The 21,808-nt window shown below is 49.0% G+C and overlaps 1 protein-coding gene and 2 long non-coding RNA genes across 7 annotated transcripts; 1 reads left to right on the top strand and 2 right to left on the bottom strand.

Annotated features, from left to right (window-relative positions):
• Positions 1-289: 289 nt before the first annotated feature.
• LOC136449930 (uncharacterized) lies at positions 290-2,576 on the bottom strand. 2 transcript variants are annotated; one of them, XR_010758183.1, is made up of 5 exons: positions 2,332-2,576; positions 2,103-2,210; positions 1,964-2,013; positions 802-875; positions 290-706 (listed from the first exon to the last, which is right to left on the bottom strand). It is a non-coding gene; the product is annotated as an uncharacterized lncRNA (long non-coding RNA). The 2 variants fall into 2 exon arrangements; XR_010758184.1 differs by lacking the exon at positions 1,964-2,013 and having other exon boundaries at positions 291-706.
• A 3,482-nt stretch (positions 2,577-6,058) lies between these two features.
• On the top strand, positions 6,059-18,760 carry LOC136449931 (uncharacterized). Of its 4 annotated transcripts, none has more exons than XR_010758187.1 (4): positions 6,059-6,595; positions 7,823-7,896; positions 7,992-9,443; positions 18,631-18,760. It is a non-coding gene; the product is annotated as an uncharacterized lncRNA (long non-coding RNA). The 4 variants fall into 4 exon arrangements; XR_010758186.1 differs by having other exon boundaries at positions 18,651-18,748; XR_010758188.1 differs by lacking the exon at positions 18,631-18,760 and having other exon boundaries at positions 6,059-6,366; positions 6,488-6,595; positions 7,992-10,737.
• LOC136449929 (GDSL esterase/lipase At1g09390-like) lies at positions 17,201-20,479 on the bottom strand. Its single transcript, XM_066450158.1, has 5 exons — positions 20,147-20,479; positions 18,680-18,865; positions 18,345-18,502; positions 17,841-18,111; positions 17,201-17,725 (listed from the first exon to the last, which is right to left on the bottom strand). Exons 1-5 carry the CDS (start codon positions 20,454-20,456, stop codon positions 17,493-17,495), a joined length of 1,158 nt encoding a protein of 385 aa, XP_066306255.1. The 5' UTR covers positions 20,457-20,479; the 3' UTR covers positions 17,201-17,492.
• Positions 20,480-21,808: the final 1,329 nt, after the last annotated feature.

The following is a 21,808-nucleotide window of genomic DNA, read 5'->3' as shown; positions in this document are numbered from 1 at the left end:
TTTGTCATGTTCATCTTGAAGACCGTACTCATTGTCATCCTCGGAGTATTTGTGCACCGGTACTTCCTAAGTCTCAAGACACAGAGCCCTATCATTCCAGTTAAAACTTCAGAAACTGATACATTGATCACACTTGCAATCATGGGGGCACTACTCGTTGTGGAGATACCGCAAACCATGCTCTATCTGGTATCAGACTGGGCCTTGGTATCCCTGGCATGCTATCTCTACTATAAGGGACTAATCCAAATTATTTAGGTACACCAAACAATACGTTCCTCCGCTGAGGAAGCCAATCATTATGCACCAATGAAATTGCACCCAAGATTTTAACATCATTAGTTGAGATGCACGTGTGGCACGCACGTGTCTAAAAAATCTTTCATAGTAGAAGAATAATAATCAAAATTATAAATCCAATTGTTTGTTGGATGGGCGCTTGTTGCACTGCTAGGTTTGATGAAGGTCCTGTAGCTGCTTCCTGTTCTCCCTTCGCAGATGAAGCTGCTGCTGGTGTTGTTCCTAGTTCTAGTTCTCATAGGTGCCACCTTGTGGGAACCTATTAGCTCTCAGTGGGCTATGGTTCACATCCTTGTCGCATGGTGAAGGTGATGAGGTCGAATTCTTTCTTGCCTCAACTTCACTGGGAAATAAGAGCTGAATGGTGTTCCAGATTACAATGTTGATGGTGCACGATCTTCAGCTGCTGCAGAGTGGCAATCATTTAGTCAAAGCCTTTAGAGTTTATATTGATCAAACCCATGTGTTGTCGAGATTGCACAGCTTTGAAGAAAGACTTACCTGATTAATTGCCTGCATTTTGGACACCGTTTTCCGCACTTGGCTGCAGTATGTCTTAAGCATTTATGCAGAAGCTGTTTAAAAGAGTAGCAGTAATATGAGTTTCAGAAAAGTTTTCAGATCAGAGCAATGATGAAACTGATTAAAATATTCAATAACATAATTACATCAAAGAATGTTCAATTCAAAAAAGTTACAGGTAACACCATAATGAGCAAAACATTAGGTTGGTGGACAATGTACAGATAACCACCACTTGGTTGAGATTGAGAAAAGGTTAATTTGAAATGATAAACCTCAGGATTAAAAAAAAACCTTTAGTACAATAATAATTTATTTCCACTCTAGCCTAACAATATTTGTGAACTAAACACCATATTTGCCGTGGAACTGACAGACTAATCTTTGTTTGAATCAAGAATGTATGCTGGTCAGCAAGAATGTACACTTCAAATAGTTGGAGCAATCGTCTATTGGCATTCCTTAGCAGAATAGCAGACAGCAACCAAAATGAACTAAATATGTTGAGAAAGCAACTGCATTGTATGGTTAAAGCAACTAAACTGGACTATACAGTGATTCTTGCTACGTTCCCCGCCGGATGCAAACTTTCTGAATCCAAGTAACCTTTTTTACTTGAAGCACAACCAAAGTAATGATGAAAATCATAGTACTCCAGTCTTGTATATATAAACAAAATCATGAAAGAAAAAGAAATTGGAAATGCGCTAGAACAGCGGCAAGTACATTGCAGACAAGCTTTTGTGGTCCATTTGCCTGGGGATAATTAGCAGGTTTCTCTGACACTAACCAACAAAATTTTACCAAAATCCAGGATCATTCGTTAAACTTCACTTTCGCTAGAAGTGCACAAGTACATGGCAAACAAGTTTTCGTGGTCCATTTGCCTGGGGATAATTAGCAGCCTTCTCCCACACTAACCAACAAAATGTTACCAAAATCCAGCATCATTCATTAAACTGCACTTTCGATAGTTGTCAGCATAGAAAATGAATTATGCACGTCACTGGAAGCAACTGACATTGCGGTTGCACACAGTACTAACAAAATGAGCCATGGAAAGTTTTCAATTTCTTCTCTTTTGCATATAGATTTTCAGAATACAAGCAACTACTTCTCCAAAAACACAGCTAGAAATTACATGTGCCCACAAGGCATGGTGCTCGGCTCAAAGCAGATGTCCAGGCAAAACTGCAGAATATGCAACTCCCAAATCAATCACCAATACCATCTACTATGAAATCAGAAATGTAACTCATATACAAAAGAAGCATCCTTACCGCTCAAGAGATCTCCTCCCGGAGGCGACCCATACACGGCAGCGTTCCCGCCAGGATCCGTACACCTCCTTGTCGCCCACAACGACAACCTTCTCTTCCTCCTTAGTCCTTCGCTTCCGATTTGCCATCCAGGGGATTTCCAAATCAACGCCAGATAGAGAACGCACAAGAAGATTGTACTCCTACTACGAATTTACCCAAGAAAATCAAATCAATCTGAGGAACACACCTGTGGCAGTGTCCGTCTTGTCGTCTTCGTCGTCGAGAGCGAGAACCACCGGCAGGATCTTGGCCATCGGCGGTGCGGCAGAAGTGGGAGGAATCAGGAATGGCGTCGGCCTCGGTGGAGCACGAAAGGGTCGCAAACGGATCGTGAGGGAGGTGCAGCGCGGATCGGGATTGCCAGAGGAGTGGAGACGGATGGCCGACGCGGGAGATGCGGGCGTGATCGTGATTGACGGGATTTTTTTTTGGTTTTTTTTATTGCTGCCATTATAATTTAGCAAGTTTGGATACAGTCATTATTATTTGTCTATTTAAAAACATGTCATTACAATTCTTCTTCACCTTGAATCGTGCCATTTTCTACACATTCGATAGCGTCAGGGCCCACGTACAGGTGACTAAAGGTCCATGTATTCTCGTATGTCCCTAAAATACCCTTGCTTCTTCTCTCTCCCTCCACTCGCTGACGTGTAGGCCCCACATGTCAGCTCTTCCTTCAACCTCCAGCTAGAGCATGGTCTAAGTCCAACTCTGCTTCACGACCGAGCTCAACACGGGAGGCTGCCGGACGTCGGCGGCCGCTCCTCCCTAAGGCACCCCTGCTGCCTCCTGCTCGCCCAAGGCCGCGTCGCCCGTAGGCCAGGGCATGCTAGTGGTAGATCTGGTCATCAGCGCCATGGCGACGGTGGTCCCATGCGGCCATGGCGGACGGAGGTCCCGCACGGGCGGTCAGGGCAGTCGTCATGTCGGTGAGATGTCGTGCGGCGTGGCACGTGCTGCTGCCCCCGATCATCACGAGCGCCATGGCGAAGAAGAGAGACGAGGCAGCGGGTCCGGAAAGCCATGGCTACTAGCTAGCAGAAGTGCGTGCTCAGGAACCTAGCTAGCTAGAAACTGAAGGCGCTTGGTTGCAATGGAGATGCAAAGACATGGGTCCTTGCCGGGCGCTCCCTCACCCTCTCCGCTGCTGCGCATTAGTGCCATGGTCGCGAGATCGAAGCCGACCTTGTCACCATTGTTCTTGGCTACCCCCACCGCCGCTACGAGCACTACCAACGCCCCTAGGCCTGCCCTATCTTCTTCTCTTCCGTACGCGTGCTCGCATGAGCTTTTGCCGCCTGGAGACAACCCGTCGTCGCCGTCTTTGTGACTCCCTCACCGCCGCACCATAAGCGACGCACACACGAGGTCCGGCTCCCAGTGCTTGGGCCACCGCTGGCTGGGCACTGCAGGTCCTGGGGCCATAGGCCTAGTGAATCCCGCGCGACCTGCCCTGCTCGCCACTGCTAGGCGCTCGAGACGGAGCCGTAGAGCAAGCGCACGTTGTCGAGCTCACCGCCCACGACCGCCTTTGTGACGCCTGTGGCTCTGAGATGGTTGGTGATGCGGCGCGGCGCGGCCGTGCACGTGAGTTGGAGGGGCGTGAGCGCGAGGCGTGGCCGCGGTTGCTCGTCAGCTCGTCCATTGGCGGTAGTTGCTGCTCAGCAAGGAAGATGAGGAGAGGAGGAGGAAGAAGATGACATTTGGGGCCTGCGTGTCAGTGAGAAGAGGGAGAGAGAAACTGCAGGGGTATTTTGGGACATACGAGAATACATTGAACTTTAGTCACCTGCACGTGGGCCCAATGCTGTCGAATACGTAGAAAATGGCACGATTCAAGGTGAAGAAGAATTGTAATGGCAGGTTTTAAAATAGGCGAATAGCAATGACGTTTTTCCAAACTTGCAAAATTGTAATTGCAGCAATCCAAAAACCCCTTTTTTCCTGCTCGTGCGTTATTTCGGGGAGGGGTTGCGGCCTTGCAGGGGAGGGGAGCGGAGACGCGTGCGAGGGTGATTTTGTTTTCCACCTGACTGTGCGTTGAAGGCTAGAGGGTGGGAGAGATCCAAATAACGTTTGTCATCGGATCGAGTTGAAGCCTATGAGAGAGGATTATGAGCCATAGATTTTAATATCTACTATAAGGGACCAATCCAAACTATTTTATATACACCAAACAATACGTCCCCCGCTGAGAAAGCCAATCATTATGCACCAATGAAATTGCACCTAAGATTTTAACATCATTAAAATCTATGGCTTATAATCCTCTCTCACATATTTCAACTCGATCCGATGACAAACGTTATTTATGCCTTGTTTAAATTGAGGTTAGGAATCAGTATTTGGCACTGTAGCACTTTCGTTTGTATTTGACAATTATTGTCCAATCATGGCATAACTAGGCTCAAAAGATTCGTCTCGTAATTTACAATCAAACTATGTAATTAGTTATTTTTTTATCTATATTTAATACTCCATGCATGTGTCCAAAGATTTGATGTGACGAAGAGAGAGTGGAAAAACTTGCAATCTAAACAAGGCCTTATGGGCGCGTTTGCGACCCTGTACCTAGCCGGCCTGGCCTGCCCAACTTGTCCAGGCCTGAGCTGGCCTGCTCCGGATGGATGCAACTGCTCATGTTTGCGCTCTTGTACCAAATGAGCCCGGCCCGAGCGAGATTGTGTTTGCTTCCAGCCCAAATGGAGATATGGCTACTCTACACTAACATTTTGGTAGGCTTACCACCACACCGTCAACTTTCCATCCTTATCGGCATTTCATCGAGCACCTGGCCTGCTCTACCGCGGCCATGGCCGCCGGCAAGCTCGAGGCCATCGCGCGCGCTCGGCCAGGCCTCAGCACCACCTCGACGTCGTCCCACCTCGACTTGCTCCGCCTCCAGTCTCGGTGCCGCGACAAAGGCATGCCTCGCCATCCTCCCGCCGTGGTGCCAAGACGCAGACCGCGGTAGCACCACAAGCGGCACGGGAAGCGAGCACCTCAAGCGCGCGCGTGCGCGCACTGCGCGGCAGGCCGCCACCTGCTGCCCGCCATTGGCGAGCCCCGCGATTGACGACGTAGCGGAGCGCGGCTCGGCGAGGGAGAGCGAGGTGGTGCGCATGGCGTTGCCCATGGCGTCCTCGGCGGACACGATGAGCTTGAGGATGGCGCACCGCTCCATCCCCGACCGGCGGCGCGCGGCCTCGTCCTTCCCCGACTTGCGATGACGCGGCCCTGTGTCTTCCCAGACCAGGCGGGTAGATCTCCCCGGGTCGTAGCGGATCCATGGAGGCGCTCTCCCTATGGTGGTGGACCTCACACGGACGAGGCTCCGGTGGCGGCACATCAGGCCCCACGCGGCGCGGCGCCGGCCTGGCATTGCCGGAGTTGACGATGGCCGCACTGCGGGGGCTGTCTCGCCCTCGCACCTGCCCGCGGTGCTCGCCAGGTCTAGCTCTGCCACGATCGCCGCCGACTCCACAAGGTCCAGTTGACCAGCTCCGGGGACGGATGGTCGGGACTCGGGACGGGGGGCTTGTGCAAACGACGTCCACGCGTTCGTGCATCAGTGATGAGGAAGAACGGCGACCTAGCCACAGCCACATGAGGTGAGCAGTCGTACACGCTCGGGAGGTGATTCCATCCTCGCGTGAGCGCTGCAGCGAGCCACGGGAGCGCTGCCACCAGCCCGGCCGTGGAGAAATGGCCATTTTCTTCGCTTCCCCAGAGCTAGGAGAGAGAAGACTTTTTACATCAGATGGGCCAGGCTCACTTGGGGACGAAGGGCAGCTAACACGGGAAGTTGCAGCTGGAGGGTGCAGCCGGGCCGTTCGGTCACCCTCGCAAACGCGCCCTATATGTCTCCACCCTCGAGCCTTTAACGCACAGTCAGGTGGAAAACAAAATCACCGTCGCACGCGTGTCCGCTCCCTCCCCAAGGCCGCAACCCCTCCCCGAAATAACGCACGAGCGGAAAAAAAAATCCCGTCAATCACGATCACGCCCGCATCTCCCGCGTCGGCCATCCGTCTCCACTCCTCTGACAATCCCGATCCGCGCTGCACCTCCCTCACGATCCGTTTGCGACCCTTTCGTGCTCCACCGAGGCCGACGCCATTCCTGATTCCTCCCACTTCTGCCGCACCGCCGATGGCCAAGATCCTGCCGGTGGTTCTCGCTCTCGACGACGAAGACGACAAGACGGACACTGCCACAGGTGTGTTCCTCAGATTGATTTGATTTTCTTGGGTAAATTCGTAGTAGGAGTACAATCTTCTTGTGCGTTCTCTATCTGGCGTTGATTTGGAAATCCCCTGGATGGCAAATCGGAAGCGAAGGACTAAGGAGGAAGAGAAGGTTGTCGTTGTGGGCGACAAGGAGGTGTACGGATCCTGGCGAGAACGCTGCCGTGTATGGGTCGCCTCCGGGAGGAGATCTCTTGAGCGGTAAGGATGCTTCTTTTGTATATGAGTTACATTTCTGATTTCATAGTAGATGGTATTGGTGATTGATTTGGGAGTTGCATATTCTTCAGTTTTGCCTGGACATCTGCTTTGAGCCGAGCACCATGCCTTGTGGGCACATGTAATTTCTAGCTGTGTTTTTGGAGAAGTAGTTGCTTGTATTCTGAAAATCTATATGCAAAAGAGAAGAAATTGAAAACTTTCCATGGCTCATTTTGTTAGTACTGTGTGCAACCGCAATGTCAGTTGCTTCCAGTGACGTGCATAATTCATTTTCTATGCTGACAACTATCGAAAGTGCAGTTTAATGAATGATGCTGGATTTTGGTAACATTTTGTTGGATAGTGTGGGAGAAGGCTGCTAATTATCCCCAGGCAAATGGACCACGAAAACTTGTTTGCCATGTACTTGTGCACTTCTAGCGAAAGTGAAGTTTAACGAATGATCCTGGATTTTGGTAAAATTTTGTTGGTTAGTGTCAGAGAAACCTGCTAATTATCCCCAGGCAAATGGACCACAAAAGCTTGTCTGCAATGTACTCGCGCTGTTCTAGCGCATTTCCAATTCCTTTTTCTTTCATGATTTTGTTTATATATACAAGACTGGAGTACTATGATTTTCATCATTACTTTGGTTGTGCTTCAAGTAAAAAAGGTTACTTGAATTCAGAAAGTTTGCATCCGGCAGGGAACATAGCAAGAATCACTGTATAGTCCAGTTTAGTTGCTTTAACCATACAATGCAGTTGCTTTCTCAACATATTTAGTTCATTTTGGTTGCTGTCTGCTATTCTGCTAAGGAATGCCAATAGACGATTGCTCCAACTATTTGAAGTGTACATTCTTGCTGACCAGCATACATTCTTGATTCAAACAAAGATTAGTCTGTTAGTTCCACGGCAAATATGGTGTTTAGTTCACAAATATTGTTAGGCTAGAGTGGAAATAAATTATTATTGTACTAAAGGTTTTTTTTTAATCCTGAGGTTTATCATTTCAAATTAACCTTTTCTCAATCTCAACCAAGTGGTGGTTATCTGTACATTGTCCACCAACCTAATGTTTTGCTCATTATGGTGTTACCTGTAACTTTTTTGAATTGAACATTCTTTGATGTAATTATGTTATTGAATATTTTAAATCAGTTTCATCATTGCTCTGATCTGAAAACTTTTCTGAAACTCATATTACTGCTACTCTTTTAAACAGCTTCTGCATAAATGCTTAAGACATACTGCAGCCAAGTGCGGAAAACGGTGTCCAAAATGCAGGCAATTAATCAGGTAAGTCTTTCTTCAAAGCTGTGCAATCTCGACAACACATGGGTTTGATCAATATAAACTCTAAAGGCTTTGACTAAATGATTGCCACTCTGCAGCAGCTGAAGATCGTGCACCATCAACATTGTAATCTGGAACACCATTCAGCTCTTATTTCCCAATGAAGTTGAGGCAAGAAAGAATTCGACCTCATCACCTTCACCATGCGACAAGGATGTGGAACCATAGCCCACTGAGAGCTAATAGGTTCTCACAAGGTGGCACCTATGAGAACTAGAACTAGGAACAACACCAGCAGCAGCTTCATCTGCGAAGGGAGAACAGGAAGCAGCTACAGGACCTTCATCAAACCTGGCAGTGCAACAAGCGCCCATCCAACAAACAATTGGATTTATAATTTTGATTATTATTCTTCTACTATGAAAGATTTTTTTAGACACGTGCGTGCCGCACGTGCATCTCAACTAGTTATGTGAGGAAAGGACCATCCAGAGGCTTCATGTACTCCCTTCTTAGTAAGTTTATCCATGTCCTTAGAAGAAACCCAAGCTTATTCAAGTATTGGCAGAACAAGATAGGCCAGTACTCGGTAATTGAAGGCAGCCGTTGGTATAAAGCTTCTGCGCAAGTGAAGCAACCGAGAGCAAATGTGCTTTTCATGTTCATTGTTGCCAAAATTCTGATGCTAGTCAATGAAACTACATGGAAGATTTGGACATGCTGGTACTGCCGTAGCATTGTGCACGAAGTGAGGCTGCCAGATGCCGTGAAGCGTGAGATTGCTTCATCCCTCAAGTCCACTGCTGCTGAGGGTGGTCATCTAACCAACGGAGAAGCATCGCTGCGGCGGAATGGAGTGTTCATTAGCCAGTTTAAGTACACACTGAAAAGGGAGGACTGGGACCTGACAGACACCATGCTGATATGGCACATCGCGACCAACTACCGTGAGATTGTGGAGACGAGTCAGGACTACTCTGGCCACGATAATGAAACACTCAAGCAGTAGTTTGAGGTTGCCACCAGCTTATCCAGGCACTCTGCATACCTGATGGCCTCTGTCCCGGGACTGCTCCCCGGCAACCCTGCAGATACCATCTTCACATTTGACAAGGTGATGCAAGAAGCAACAGTGGCGCTGTACCAGGATCAGGAGGATGATGTTCGCGAGCGCGCAAGAGCAGACAGACACGCCCTGGAGAAGGCTTTGACAGAGCTCTCAGAATCATCAGACCAGGAGAATGATAATAATGACACCATCTTCTTCAAAGGGTTGAAGCTTGGGAAGGAGCTGGAGGAGTGCATAGGAGACGGAGAGCTCCGTTGGAAGGTCTTGGCCGAGTTCTGGGCGGAGATTATCCTCTACGTCGCACCATCCGACAATGTCAGAGGGCACCTCGAGCAGCTCGCTAATGGCGGAGAGTTCATAACCCACATCTGGGCTCTCCTTTCTCATGCCGGCATCTTGACCCGGCATCCCAGGCAGCAGGAATCATCTCACACATGACGCATTGACTAATTAACGGCCAGCTGAAGCTGCTTTCTTCATGGTAAGTAGAAGAGAGTGCCATTAGGACACCCCCTCAGTTTGTGTGTTCAATGTTGTGTGGTGTGTGTGTGCGCTTGCAGTTTGGTATCGCCGCAGTAGCAGGGATTGTATCTTCTCAGTACTGATAACTCGTTCAGTGATTTGCTTTTGATTCTTCACATGGACTTGTCTGAATAGTAAGAGTGGTGTTTTACTCTACTTGTTATTTTTTCCTTTGGAGTGAAAATTTCTTCTTGTGCCTTAAAAAAAGTCAATATGGTGTAGTTGGATTTCATGTATCTATCATCTTAATTAACATCACAGTCATCCACGTTTGCCAGAAGGTCAAGAAGTTATTAATATGTTAATTAGAAAATATTAATGATTATCAGTGTAAATTGGCTAAGTTCGAAATTAGAAAAATCAGAGTCCAAAGGAATTGATAATCAAAATGCTTAAATAAGTCAGAGATACGGTTATAAACAGAAAATTTGGAACAAAATTGGTTCTACCAGGATTGCAAAGCAAAAATAGCTAAACATAGAGCCATGCAACGATAGCACCAATTAGCTAGCTTTTTATTATTATAATATTTATGTATTTTTACGTGAAACTAAATTTTTGCATATAACTTTTTATTTATTTTATTGTAATTGTTCTTTATGAATTTGACTCCAATTTTTTAGCTTATAACTATTGTCATCTCTCTCTTCTTTTCCTTTCATTTTTACCACTGTTATCTCATGGTTGTGCATCTTCTATCAAGATCTAAGAATGGTAGCCTTAGGTTTCCTATTGATGAGCTAACTCCATTCTCAATAAAATCGTTATCCAGATCTTTTACAAACCTTCTCTTGTGGAATAAGTAATTTTTTTGTTCTAAGATAGTCGGATTTTTCATAATGTTGTTTATATTTACTACAGCCACTGTTGCCTCAAGTAGCTAGCCAGCTATACTAGCGAGTCCCATCATTACACCAGCATCTGTCGATGTCTTAAGCCTTTCCAAATAAACCGTAGAACTATTATTTACATAAGGAGTTGCTAATCTCATACCTGTTACTCATGCCGTCCTATCATACTCTTGTTCGACATGTTGTGCTCACATTTGTTTCCACTTGTGCATAAGTGCAATTTTTTCTATAGACATTCTCTATAGTTTTCTTGTTTTTGTTACACGAAAAATTTAGCTGTATACCTCATCGAATTCTACAATATTATTTTTATATATTAGTTCTCTATAAATTTGATTTTTTTTCTGTATCTTCTAATAGAGACATCACATCTTGACCTACATAATCAATATGGTAGTTTTTGTTTCGCCCTTAGATGTGAAAGACATGATTTTTCAAACTTTACTTATAGCACTAGGTATGGAAACCGAACTATTAGTTTCTTATTTCAACTTATAGTACATGTATGGAAGTTTTGATTATCTTTTCACTTATAGTACTATGTATGCATGGTAGTTTCCATTTAGTTATTATTTACAAAATTTGTATGGACAATTTGTGTAGCTATTTTTCTTCCTTTGGAGGCCAAGATATTAGTTTTTTTATAGTTTGTATTCACATTTTGCCTTTACTAAGGCCTCATTTTGGTATAGCTTTGTTTCGTGGTAGAGTAATTTTTTGGCTTCGGCTCCATGAACAGCTCTATTGGTGGAGTTAAAACTGTTTTCATAAAACATTCGATGAAAATCTTTTCATAGTATATATGGGAAACGGAGCTAAGACAAACTACTATTTTCAGTTTCATCTGGCTTTCCACCCCGTGTGAGACCGGGTTTTGAGTTCTACTTGAGGAGTTGTTTCATTTTAACCCGTTTGATAAAAACAACTATTGAAAATATTGTAGAAGCTATACCAAATGAGACTTAAGTATATATTTGCATGGGCATTTTATTTAGGTGAAGCTGGGCTATAGCCCCTTGCTCTGGGTCCTCCTCGCATCCATTGATATCCTCCCAGCCATATGCTTTCCTTGCGCTGTAAAAAAAGTTAGAGATGATGAATAGTATCAAACTACTAATTGGCTCCCCCTGATTTATCTGCAAGCTCCGCCACTGGAAGCCGTTCAATCATCAAAAAATTCAACTCGACGGACGTTGGTACGGCGATGAACCTTGGAGCGTAGAAAATATGGAGGAGAGGGAAAGGTTCGAGGTTTGGAGTCTCGGCGTCGAGAGGGCGGCGCCATGGTGGGTTCTGCGAAGAAGAACAGGAAGAGGCGACACAGATGACGGGAAACAGGGGGCTGGGCGCCCAAGGGAGGCAATAGTCTCAATCCCAGGCTAATCCCCCTTCATCTCACGGTTTAGAGCCTTATAGGCCAGATTACAATCCATAACCAATCTCTCCTAATTCTCCTCCTTAAACTACTGCAAATATCTAACAGACTCCCTGGACTTAGCCACTATTACGACTCCTCCTCTCATAGGTCCTACCGACCATAACATCTCTCCCCTCCTTCGAAAAGAGCTCGTCCTCGAGCTGAAATGACGGATGAGCTGCGCGGAAATCATCAACTGGTTCCCATGTTGCTTCTGAAGCTGGCATATCAGCCCACTGGACCAACACGTGCCAGGTTCCGCGACGAAGACTGGAACGGAGCACACGATCAGGCCGAAGCAGAGGACGACCGTGCCGAAGAGGAGGCAGCGATGGCACCGTCGACGGAGGAGGCCCTCGGAAAGGCTTGAGCACGCCAACATGGAAGACATCATGAATGCGCGCGCCTTGCGGAAGTTGGAGCCGGTATGCCACTTCCCCCACGCGCTCCAGCACTTGGTACGGCCCAGCGTACTTGGGAGCAAGCTTTCCACGCCTGCCCGGAGCGAGGGACTGAGTAGGGCGGTTAAGAAGACGAAGCCACACCCAGTCCCCCACTTGGAACTCCAGCCGGCGATGATTGGCGTCGTAGTACTTGCGGGCATGCTCCTGGGCCTGCAGAAGGCGAGCACGAACCTCGGCAATAAACTCATCGCGGTCGGAGAGGATAGAGTCCACGACATCAGTTTGGGCGCGACCAGGAGCATACGGCAGCAGCTCTGGAGGGGCGCGGCCATACACCACGACGAACGGCGATGTGCGGAGAGCTGAGTGGTAGGCGGTGTTGTAGCAAAACTCCGCCCACGGCAGCCAGTCCAGCCAATCCCTGGGCCGATCTCCAGTAAGACACCTCAGATACATGGCGATGGTCTTGTTCACCGCCTCGGACTGCCCATCCGTCTGGGGGTGGAAGGCAGTACTCATGCGCAGCTGGACGCCCGCCTGGCGAAACAGATCCCGCCAAACTTGGCCGGTGAACACGGGGTCGCGATCGCTCACGATGGAATCCGGGAACCCGTGCAGGCGGACGATGTCGTGGAAGAAAGCGCGGGCGACGGACGTCGCGGTGTACGGGTGCCCCAGCGGGATGAAATGGGCGTACTTGGAGAACCTGTCAACCACGGTTAGAATAACACTCTTGCCGTGTACCTTGGGAAGAGCCTCGATGAAATCCATGGCTATGTCCGCCCAAACACGAGACGGCACCGGCAGCGGCTGGAGGAGCCCCGCCGGGTGCAAGGTCTCTGTTTTGTTGCGCTGGCAGACGACACAGGTGGAGACGAAATCCCGAACGACACGGCGGTCGTGCTCGATGAAGAACTCAGTTCGGAGTCGCTGCAGCGTCTTCTGGATGCCCTCATGGGCGCCTGTATGTGCCTGCTGCAGCACGTCCTCCAGGACAGCAGAGGCCGAGGGAACGAAGACACGGCCCTTGTGGATGAGGAGGCCGTCCTTCACGCACCAATCAGCTGCCCTGTGCGCCAGCCGCGACCGCGTCCCGGCGGTCACGGAGCTCCTGCGACGACTCCAGCTCTTGGCGAAGAACATCGAAGAGATGGAAGGTGGGCACCGACACCATGGCGAGGGCTGGAGCTGGAGCCGGAAGCGCAGCCAGCAGCGGAGCATCACCATCGCGTCGTGACAGGGCGTCGGCGACCACGTTGAACCGTCCCGGGCGGTACTCGACGCGGAAGTCATATCCGAACAGCTTACTTATCCATTGGTGTTGCGGGATCGTGGACAGCCGTTGGTCGAGCATGAACTTCAGGGCATAATGATCTGTGCGGACGACGAAAGCACGGCCCCATAGGTACGGGCGCCAATGCCGCACCGCCTGGACGAGTCCGATCAGCTCGCGTTCGTATGCAGCCACTTTGAGATGGCGAGCTGCGAAGGGGCGGCTGAAGAACGCAATAGGGCCGGCGCCTTGGTGCAGCACTGCACCGAACCCGGAGCCCGACGCATCACAATCGACCGTGAACTCGCTGCTGAAATCCGGCAAGTGAAGCACCGGCGCGGAGGACAGGGCCTCCTTGAGCGCCGAGAAGGCCTTTGCTACGTCGTCGGACCAGCTGAAGCCTTCCTTGCGCAGCAGGCTGGTGAGTGGCGCAGCGAGGATGCCGTAGTCTTTGACGAAGCGCCGGTAGTAGCCCGCTAGACCGAGAAACCCACGCAGGCCACGGGCTGACCGCGGCTGCGGCCAGGACTGGACTGCTGCAACCTTGGAAGCGTCCATGGCCACGCCATCCGGTGATATGACATGCCCCAGGTAGTGTACTGATGCAGCAGCGAAGGAGCATTTGGAACGCTTCAGATGTAGCTGGTGCTCACGAAGGATGTCGAGGACGGCGCGCAGATGCTGTAGGTGCTCCGTCCATGTGGCGCTGTAAATCAGGATATCATCAAAGAACACCAGGACACAGCGACGGAGGAACGGCTTGAGAACGAAATTCATGAGGGCTTGGAATGTTGATGGCGCATTTGACAACCCAAAGGGCATGACTAGGAACTCGAAATGGCCCTGGTGCGTGCGGAATGCCGTCTTGGCAACATCAGCGGGGTGCACCCGCACCTGGTGATAACCGGAGCATAGGTCGAGCTTCGAGAAGAATTTGGACCCATGCAGCTCGTCCAGCAGCTCCTCCACCACGGGTATAGGGAACTTATCCTTAATCGTCGCTGCGTTCAGGGCGCGGTAATCGACACAGAGCCTCCAGGAGCCGTCATGCTTCTTGACAAGCAGGACTGGTGCTGAGAACGGGGAGGTGCTGGCCCTGATGGTCCCCTGCCGAAGCATCTCATCACATTGCTTCTCCAACTCATCTTTCTGAAGCTGTGGGTAACGGTAGGGCCGAACAGCAACAGGATCAACAGCCGGCTTGAGATGGATGCGGTGGTCACAAGGTCGAGCAGGAGGGAGACCGATCGGGGCTGCGAACACATCTGCATAAGAATCGAGCAGACGCTCCAGCAGCATGGGTTCCGTCCCCTTGGCCGGGAAGAGCTGACCGGCGTGCAGACGGCCTGTCGGAGGAATGTCAGAGCGCGTCGACCCAATGCCTTTCCATAGGACGCGGCGCCCCTGGTGAGTGAACGCCATGCAAAGGTCATCGAAGTCCCAGAGTATGGGTCCAAGGGTGCGAAGCCACGTGATCCCGAGGACCATGTCATAGCAGTCCAGCGGAATGGCAAAGCAATCCACTGAGAAGAACTCCTCGCCGATCTTGATGGCGACGTCGCGCGCCAGGCCACGGCAAGCCACGCGGTCGCCATTGGCAACCACTACGTGGGCGCCACCGCTGTCGTGGAAGTGGAGCCCGACGCGGCGCGCAGCGTTCATGCTGACGAAGTTGTGCGTGGAACCGGAGTCGAGTAATGTTGTGAGCTCGTGGTCGCCAACCTGGACACGCAGCTGCATCGTGTCCGCCGTGCGTATGCCGGTGATCGCGGACAGGGAGATCAAAGGGGCATCCGGATCGAACGGAGGGTGCCCCTGGTCCTGGATGGCCGGAGCAGCAGGATCATCTTCAGCCGGCTCCTCCTCAATGAAGTCTGCAACTTCAAGGTAGAATAGGCGGGCGCACTTATGGCCGCGAACATAAGGCTCATCACAGTTATAGCAGAGCCCTTGCTTGCGCCGCTCCGCCATGGCCTCCGGGGACAAGCGTTTGAAAGTGCGAGTCGGCTGGAGAGGCGAAGACGATGACGTTGAAGCTGATTGCGGAGTCGGAGCCGACGCGGTCTGATTGCCCGCAAACCGGCGCGGCGCGCGTGGGGGGGGGCGCCGGGAGAGCCAGCAGGGCTGACGAGTTGCGCCGCTCATATGCGCGTGCGAGACGCACAGCGCGCTGGAGATCTTGGGGCTCTTGGAGTTCGACATCAGCGCGGATTTGCTCTGGGAGGCCACCGGTGAACAGCTGCGCTTTCTGCAGCGGTGTGAGAGCACCAGCGTGCGATTGCCCAGGCCTGGAACAGCTCCGCGTAGGCCTCCACCGTGGAGGTGAAGGGGAGGCGCGCCAGCTCGGCCAGGTGGTTGGTGCTGAAGGGAGGGCCGAACCGCTGCTGACAGAGCTGTTTGAACGGCTCCCACTCCGGGCGTCCCGAATCACGTTCCAAGTCCAGGTACCACTGCCTGGCCGTCCCCTTGAGGTGGTAAGACGCAAATCAGACACGATCTGACGGCCGAGTTTGATATCCATGGAAGAATTGTTCGCAGGTCGTCAGCCAGCCGAGAGGATCCTCGGTACCTTCATAGATGGGTAGGGACAGCTTGGGAAACCGGGGAGTGAATGCGGTGTCATGGCCAGCCGGCGTGTGGAAAAGGTACGGGGCTGATTGGATGGGGACGGTGGTGGACGGTGAAGCCCTCGATCCGTTGATGATGGACGAGAGGGATGGGACAGGTGATGGGGAGTGCGGGAAGCTGATTTGGGTGATGGGAACGCCTGTGGATGGGGGTGGGCGCGGTGGCGGCAATTGGGGTTGCGAGCGCTGCGGCTGGAACGGGATGTGATATGGCGAAGTGGTGCCGAGCTCGGAGATGACCGGCTCGGTTGCCGGCGGAGCCGGGATGCCACCGTATCCAGGCATGCCGTACAGCGGCAAGGGCAGCGAGGGGGCGGGACTGCGATCCTCCAGCGCAGTCACGCGCAGTGCCAGGGCCCCTAGTTGATGCTGCATCCCATAGATGGCGGCCGTAAGTTGATTGAAGGCCTCCTGCGGCGTTTGCGGTGGCGGCGGCGGCTGGGAGTAAGCCAGCGGGAGGGTGGGGATGATCGGCTGTGGGGTGGTGGTGACGGCGAGCGGCTGTGTGGTGGTGGCTATGTCGGCGGTGGTGGTGGGCGGTGGTGCTGTAGTAGATGCGATGGCGGCGGCTGCAGTGGTGGTGGGCAGAGAGGGTGGCTGTGAGGAAGAAGACATGGTCTCTGATACCAGGTTGGTACGGCGACGAACCTTGGAGCGTAGAAAATATGGAGGAGAGGGAAAGGTTCGAGGTTTGGAGTCTCGGCGTCGAGAGGGCGGCGCCGTGGTGGGTTCTGCGAAGGAGAACAGGAAGGGCGACACAGATGACGGGAAACAGGGGGCTGGGCGCCCAAGGGAGGCAATAGTCTCAATCCCAGGCTAATCCCCCTTCATCTCACGGTTTAGAGCCTTATAGGCCAGATTACAATCCATAACCAATCTCTCCTAATTCTCCTCCTTAAACTACTGCAAATATCTAACAGACTCCCTGGACTTAGCCACTATTACGACTCCTCCTCTCATAGGTCCTACCGACCATAACAGACGTACTATGAGAGGGAACTTGTATAATTTCAAAGGGAATAAGTACTCCCAGAAATGCTTGTATGAAGAACTCAAATTGAGAAAATGTTCAGTTTGAGAGTTCATGAACCTAATGAGAATGCCGGAAAAGTTAAAAAATCTATGGTGCATTTCACTCTTTGATAAAAGATATCGGATAGGACATGTAGTTTGAAGGGACATGTGGCCCACAATATTTGAAGTTTTACAAAGTTATGGGCTATGGCTGACAGATGGGTCAAACAGTTAACTCGTTTCAGGTGCCATGCTGCGCTGGGGAAACCAGATAATATTGCATTGTCTGTCACATTCCCTGACGGGTAAACAAGTTACTCAATTTATCAGAAGCGGATCCACCCATTTAGACTTTGAAGTGCCAAGTTCTGTTCAGTAAATTTGCCTAAACTAAAAGCCACTGTATCAGATATGAACAAGTATCAGACTCTGCAGAACTGATCAAACTTGAGACTGGGCTTGGAGTATTTTGAGCTCAGTATCGCTTTGGCCACAGCCGCATTGGCTGCCTCCGTTAGGTGCACGCCATCCCAGCTGACGAACTTTGAGCCGTCATCGCAGGCCGTCACATCCTTAGACTGGCAACCCTTGTTGAAATCGTAGTTGTAGGGAGGCCCTCCATACCCACAGCATGTCATCAGCGGCTTGTCAAAGCCTGAATGAAGAACACAAATGTTAAACGAGTGACCAAGGGGCTTCCCGGATGGTCTGATTGTGTGTGTTTTGTACTATACGATATGGGCGGAAACTAACGTGTTTTGTTTGCTCACCATATTTAGTGTGGTTGGCAACAAGATCATACTTGATGGGGAACATATCTGTGTATACAATCGTTGCGTCTTTCATCTGCGCACTCAGCTCATCACAGAGGCTTCCCAGCGCTGTGTTGAATGCAACTGCAGCTCTGTTATAGGTCTTGAGACAGCCATACTGATCAAGATCACTGTCGTTTTTCCTTGGTATGGCAAGCTTCTGTGGAAGGCAACCGAGAGCACCCGTCCCATGTATCCAAAAGTTTTTGCTACCATTGCTATATAGAGTCTGGGGTTTGACAAAAAAAAAGAATACAGAGATTAGTGGGGTGCAACCGTTCTCGTAAGTTAAGCAGGTACAAGGAATTACTAATAAAATCATCTCTTTTATGCATGTAGCAAGTTTGTACATTCGACATCAGAAAAGCATGTGCAATGAGGATTGCTGCTTGTGGTATCCAAAAAGAAAGTAAATTGTCAAATCGTACAAATAAGGGAAAAAATAAAAAATAGAAGGTTTACCTGGACAGCATCCTTAATCTCAGCAAGAATTGGTGGGAACTTGGCAATAACTTGATCATAGGGCAAGTTGGACAGAAGAGCGTTTACATCATTCTGGCCTATGTCTATCATATAGAGAGCATTTTGGAATCCTTGTGCATCAATTGGACCACTCAGTCCTGCATTTAACAAATATGGAAGCCAGTAAATTTACAGTCAACTGTTCAAATAGAGCTCTCACTCACTGTACATATAAATGGTTCTCATCTTCGGTTCATTTGTACTAATTGATTTTGTTTTTTTTGAGGAATTATATATTGATTGAAGGGAGAAGGCATGATCAGAATTCAACAAACCTTGATCGATGAGTTCCAAGGATCTATCTCTGAAGTACAAGAACTCCTGGACTTGTATGTGCAACGCAAATGGAACATCTCGTGGTAGTGTTGCTGCACCAGCAATGGCAAAATTTGCACCGTTGCTGTAACTGGAACCCAATGCCTTCAAAAATGGGCTCAAGTAGCTGATGTTCAAGCTTTCACCTGGATGCAATTTGGGCCAAACTAAACTTTAGCAGGAGAACAACCATTTCTAGCATCAATTAGTGATTCGAAGTACATGGAAGAGAGACATGATCATATTACAATGTGAAGAACAGAGCTACCCAAAATAAAAATCAGCTATTTGGGATTATTGAAGTCTCTGATGAGCTTAAATCAGTACAGAAGAACAACTTGCGCAGATTACAAGGTGAACCTATCTCAATTCACATTTGGCAAGGCTTGACGATCAACGCATGCCAAAACTAGTGCTCAGATTTGCTTAAAGAAAACGAAGTTTCGTGAAAGTATTACTACCTTTTTATTTTCTCTGTGAAAAAAAGGACTTAAACAGATACTCCCTCCGTTCCAAATTATAAGTCGCTTTAACTTTTTTTATGCATCCATTTTACTATGCATCTAGATATAATAATATGTCTAGATACATAGCAAAATGTATGAACCAAAAAAAGTCAAAGTGACTTATAATTTGGAACGGAGGGAGTAGTATATTTCATATCACCTTTATTGAGATGTGCATGCTAAGCCCTCCACAGCAAAGTGGAAAATGTAATATGTACATCACAATATTATAAAACTGTTATCATAACAATTGTAACCATACAACTCTATATATTTATCGAGATATTGATATATTAAATGATCACTTTCTATACTCTACTCTCTTTTTTTTGAAAAAAAAAAGAAAGAAAAGATAATCTCAAAGTCAAAAAGTGTGTTACAGCGAGTGCAGCTAAGGGATCATGTGTAGCAGCCGCACTGAAGGTGTGAATGAATGAATGCCGCCATTCATGGATGCAGGCTGCCCCATTCAAAAGGAAAGCACATTAGTATTGAATGCTCATTGCAAAAAGGGGTTGATGCATATGGAAAAGCATATTATCTCTGCCCATCCTTGCAAAGTTTGGGCATTTCAATTCTCATCACGCGCGCACCGGCCTACAAATGCAGAAGATAGAGAGAACAGGGCAGAGACAGATTCTCTCTCTCTCCTGTGTCAAGGAAACAAGGGAGCTGGGGCAGAGTCTGCTGCGACCATGAATGATCACAAGGACAGGAGACTAAATGAGATTAGACAGGGGCAAGGACAGCGACCAACCAAGCTAGTAATACGAGTTACGAGTAGAGCGCTTCACGTGCTAGTCCTAAATTCAAGGTAGACTGGATCAAGAACAGATCAGAGCAGAATCCTCTGCAGAGTGCTGCTCTTTTGGGGATAGGAATGAGGACAGAAATGGAAGGGTGGCGGCAGACTGGACTCACAGAGGAAGTCGATGGTGAGGCGGCCGTCGCAGAACCGGCCGGTGGGGCGCGGGAAGAAGGCGCGGCCCTCGGGGCGCGTGAGGTGCCACCCCTTAGCCGCCGCCATGCCGCCCGTGTCGGAGTTGGAGTCCCCGAAGTTGAAGAGCACCGGCCGGGAGCCAGGACGGCAGCTGAACCCGCTCGCCGCCGCCGTCGCTGGCAGCACGAGCGCCGACACTGCTGCTGCTGCCAGCGCCAGAGCCAGCAGCAGCGGTGCCGCCGCCGCGGGCAGCGAGAACGAGAAGGCGCGGCTGCTGCCCGCCGCCGACATTGGCGACCGATCACGCTTGACCCCTGTCCGTGGCACGTGACGTTCTGCTGCTCGGGAGAAGAGATAGATAGATGTGGTCGCCTCTCCCTGTCTGTGTCGGGCACTGGATTCTGTGCCTGGGAATGGGATCGGGATCATGGGGTGGCGGCACCGGCATGGCTGCCTGGCACTGGCACTGCCACTGGCATATATGCTGCGTGCGTGCTGGTGTGGTATGCAGTGGTGGGGTGGGGACGGATGGAGCTATCCATTTACGACACGGCTGCGGGAGTAACGCGCACTACAATCATGCCAACGTGAGTGCCGTCGTCGTTTTCGTTGCCGTGGGGAGCGACAGACGGTGCTGCCTTACTCCACGTAATACAAGCTTTTGCAAAGAGAATTATCTAGCGTTTCCCCCCTTTTTTTCAATCATCCATCACCTAGAACTGTTTCGTATAAGGGTGCGATTGGTTGGAGGACGAAGTTGGATGGGATACGGTGATCCACGGATATTGGGGTAAGAATATACACGATACATGTTTGGTCGGATAGATGAGACGAGTCATTTTTTTTTGTTTGGTTGGACGAATGAAGGTGGATAGAACGAGAATAGTTGACTAATTATATCTATTATTTAAAAATAATAACAACTAATTAGACAATAATAAATATGCACTAATATTAATTTTGTCATGATAATCACTAATTTTAAATAAGATATGTTAATTAGCACCACTAATATCCTAATTAGCACACTAAACATGCATTAATCAATTTATTGTCACTTATCAAAATTAATCCCACTATCATAATTACTAAGTAATAATATAACATACTAATAATCCTTTATTTATTTATTAATGACAAAGATTAGAAGACGTATAAGTTAGTCCGCCAAATTTTTTCGGACCAAGAAATCTAGCATCTGGAGATATATTCCCTATCCATGAATTTGCTTATCCCAGTGATCCACCCAACCAAACGCTGCATATCTATAGATGGCCCCATCCCATCCATGGATATCAAGCAACCAAACACACCTAAGTGGATCAGAAATACTGCGATCGTCGGTCGAAAAGAAGGGTCACTAGTAACCTGTAACCTCTCAAGGTCCAAGCCATAGATCGCTAGGTTTGATCAGCACAGTCACCACCTTGCCCTGTACCAATGGCGAATCTAGGATTTTAGCTTAGGGTATGTCGTACAAAAATTTTCATACACAATTCGATAAATTTATTTTAGCAATTCGGTAATAATTGTAAATTTTGTAATATGATTTGGTAAATTCAAGGATTAAGTTGAAATAATCCACTAAATACATCATAAATAGTTCAAATATAGGCATAAAAGAGTACAAGAGACTTACAATG

The sequence above is a fragment of the Miscanthus floridulus genome, chromosome 5 (assembly GCF_019320115.1).
Source record: "Miscanthus floridulus cultivar M001 chromosome 5, ASM1932011v1, whole genome shotgun sequence".
In the NCBI taxonomy this organism is placed as follows: Eukaryota; Viridiplantae; Streptophyta; class Magnoliopsida; order Poales; family Poaceae; genus Miscanthus; species Miscanthus floridulus.
This window is presented reverse-complemented; position numbering and strand designations above follow the sequence as displayed.

Excerpts from the sequence above, each read along its gene's own strand:
- LOC136449929 (XM_066450158.1), bottom strand. The coding sequence starts at position 20,456 with ATGTCGGCGGCGGGCAGCAGCCGCGCCTTCTCGTTCTCGCTGCCCGCG. Across the intron at positions 18,866-20,146 it reads CCTCACCATCGACTTCCTCT|GTGAAAGCTTGAACATCAGC; the intron begins GTGAGTCCAGTC and ends AATTGCATCCAG. Across the intron at positions 18,503-18,679 it reads CTTGGAACTCATCGATCAAG|GACTGAGTGGTCCAATTGAT; the intron begins GTTTGTTGAATT and ends TGTTAAATGCAG.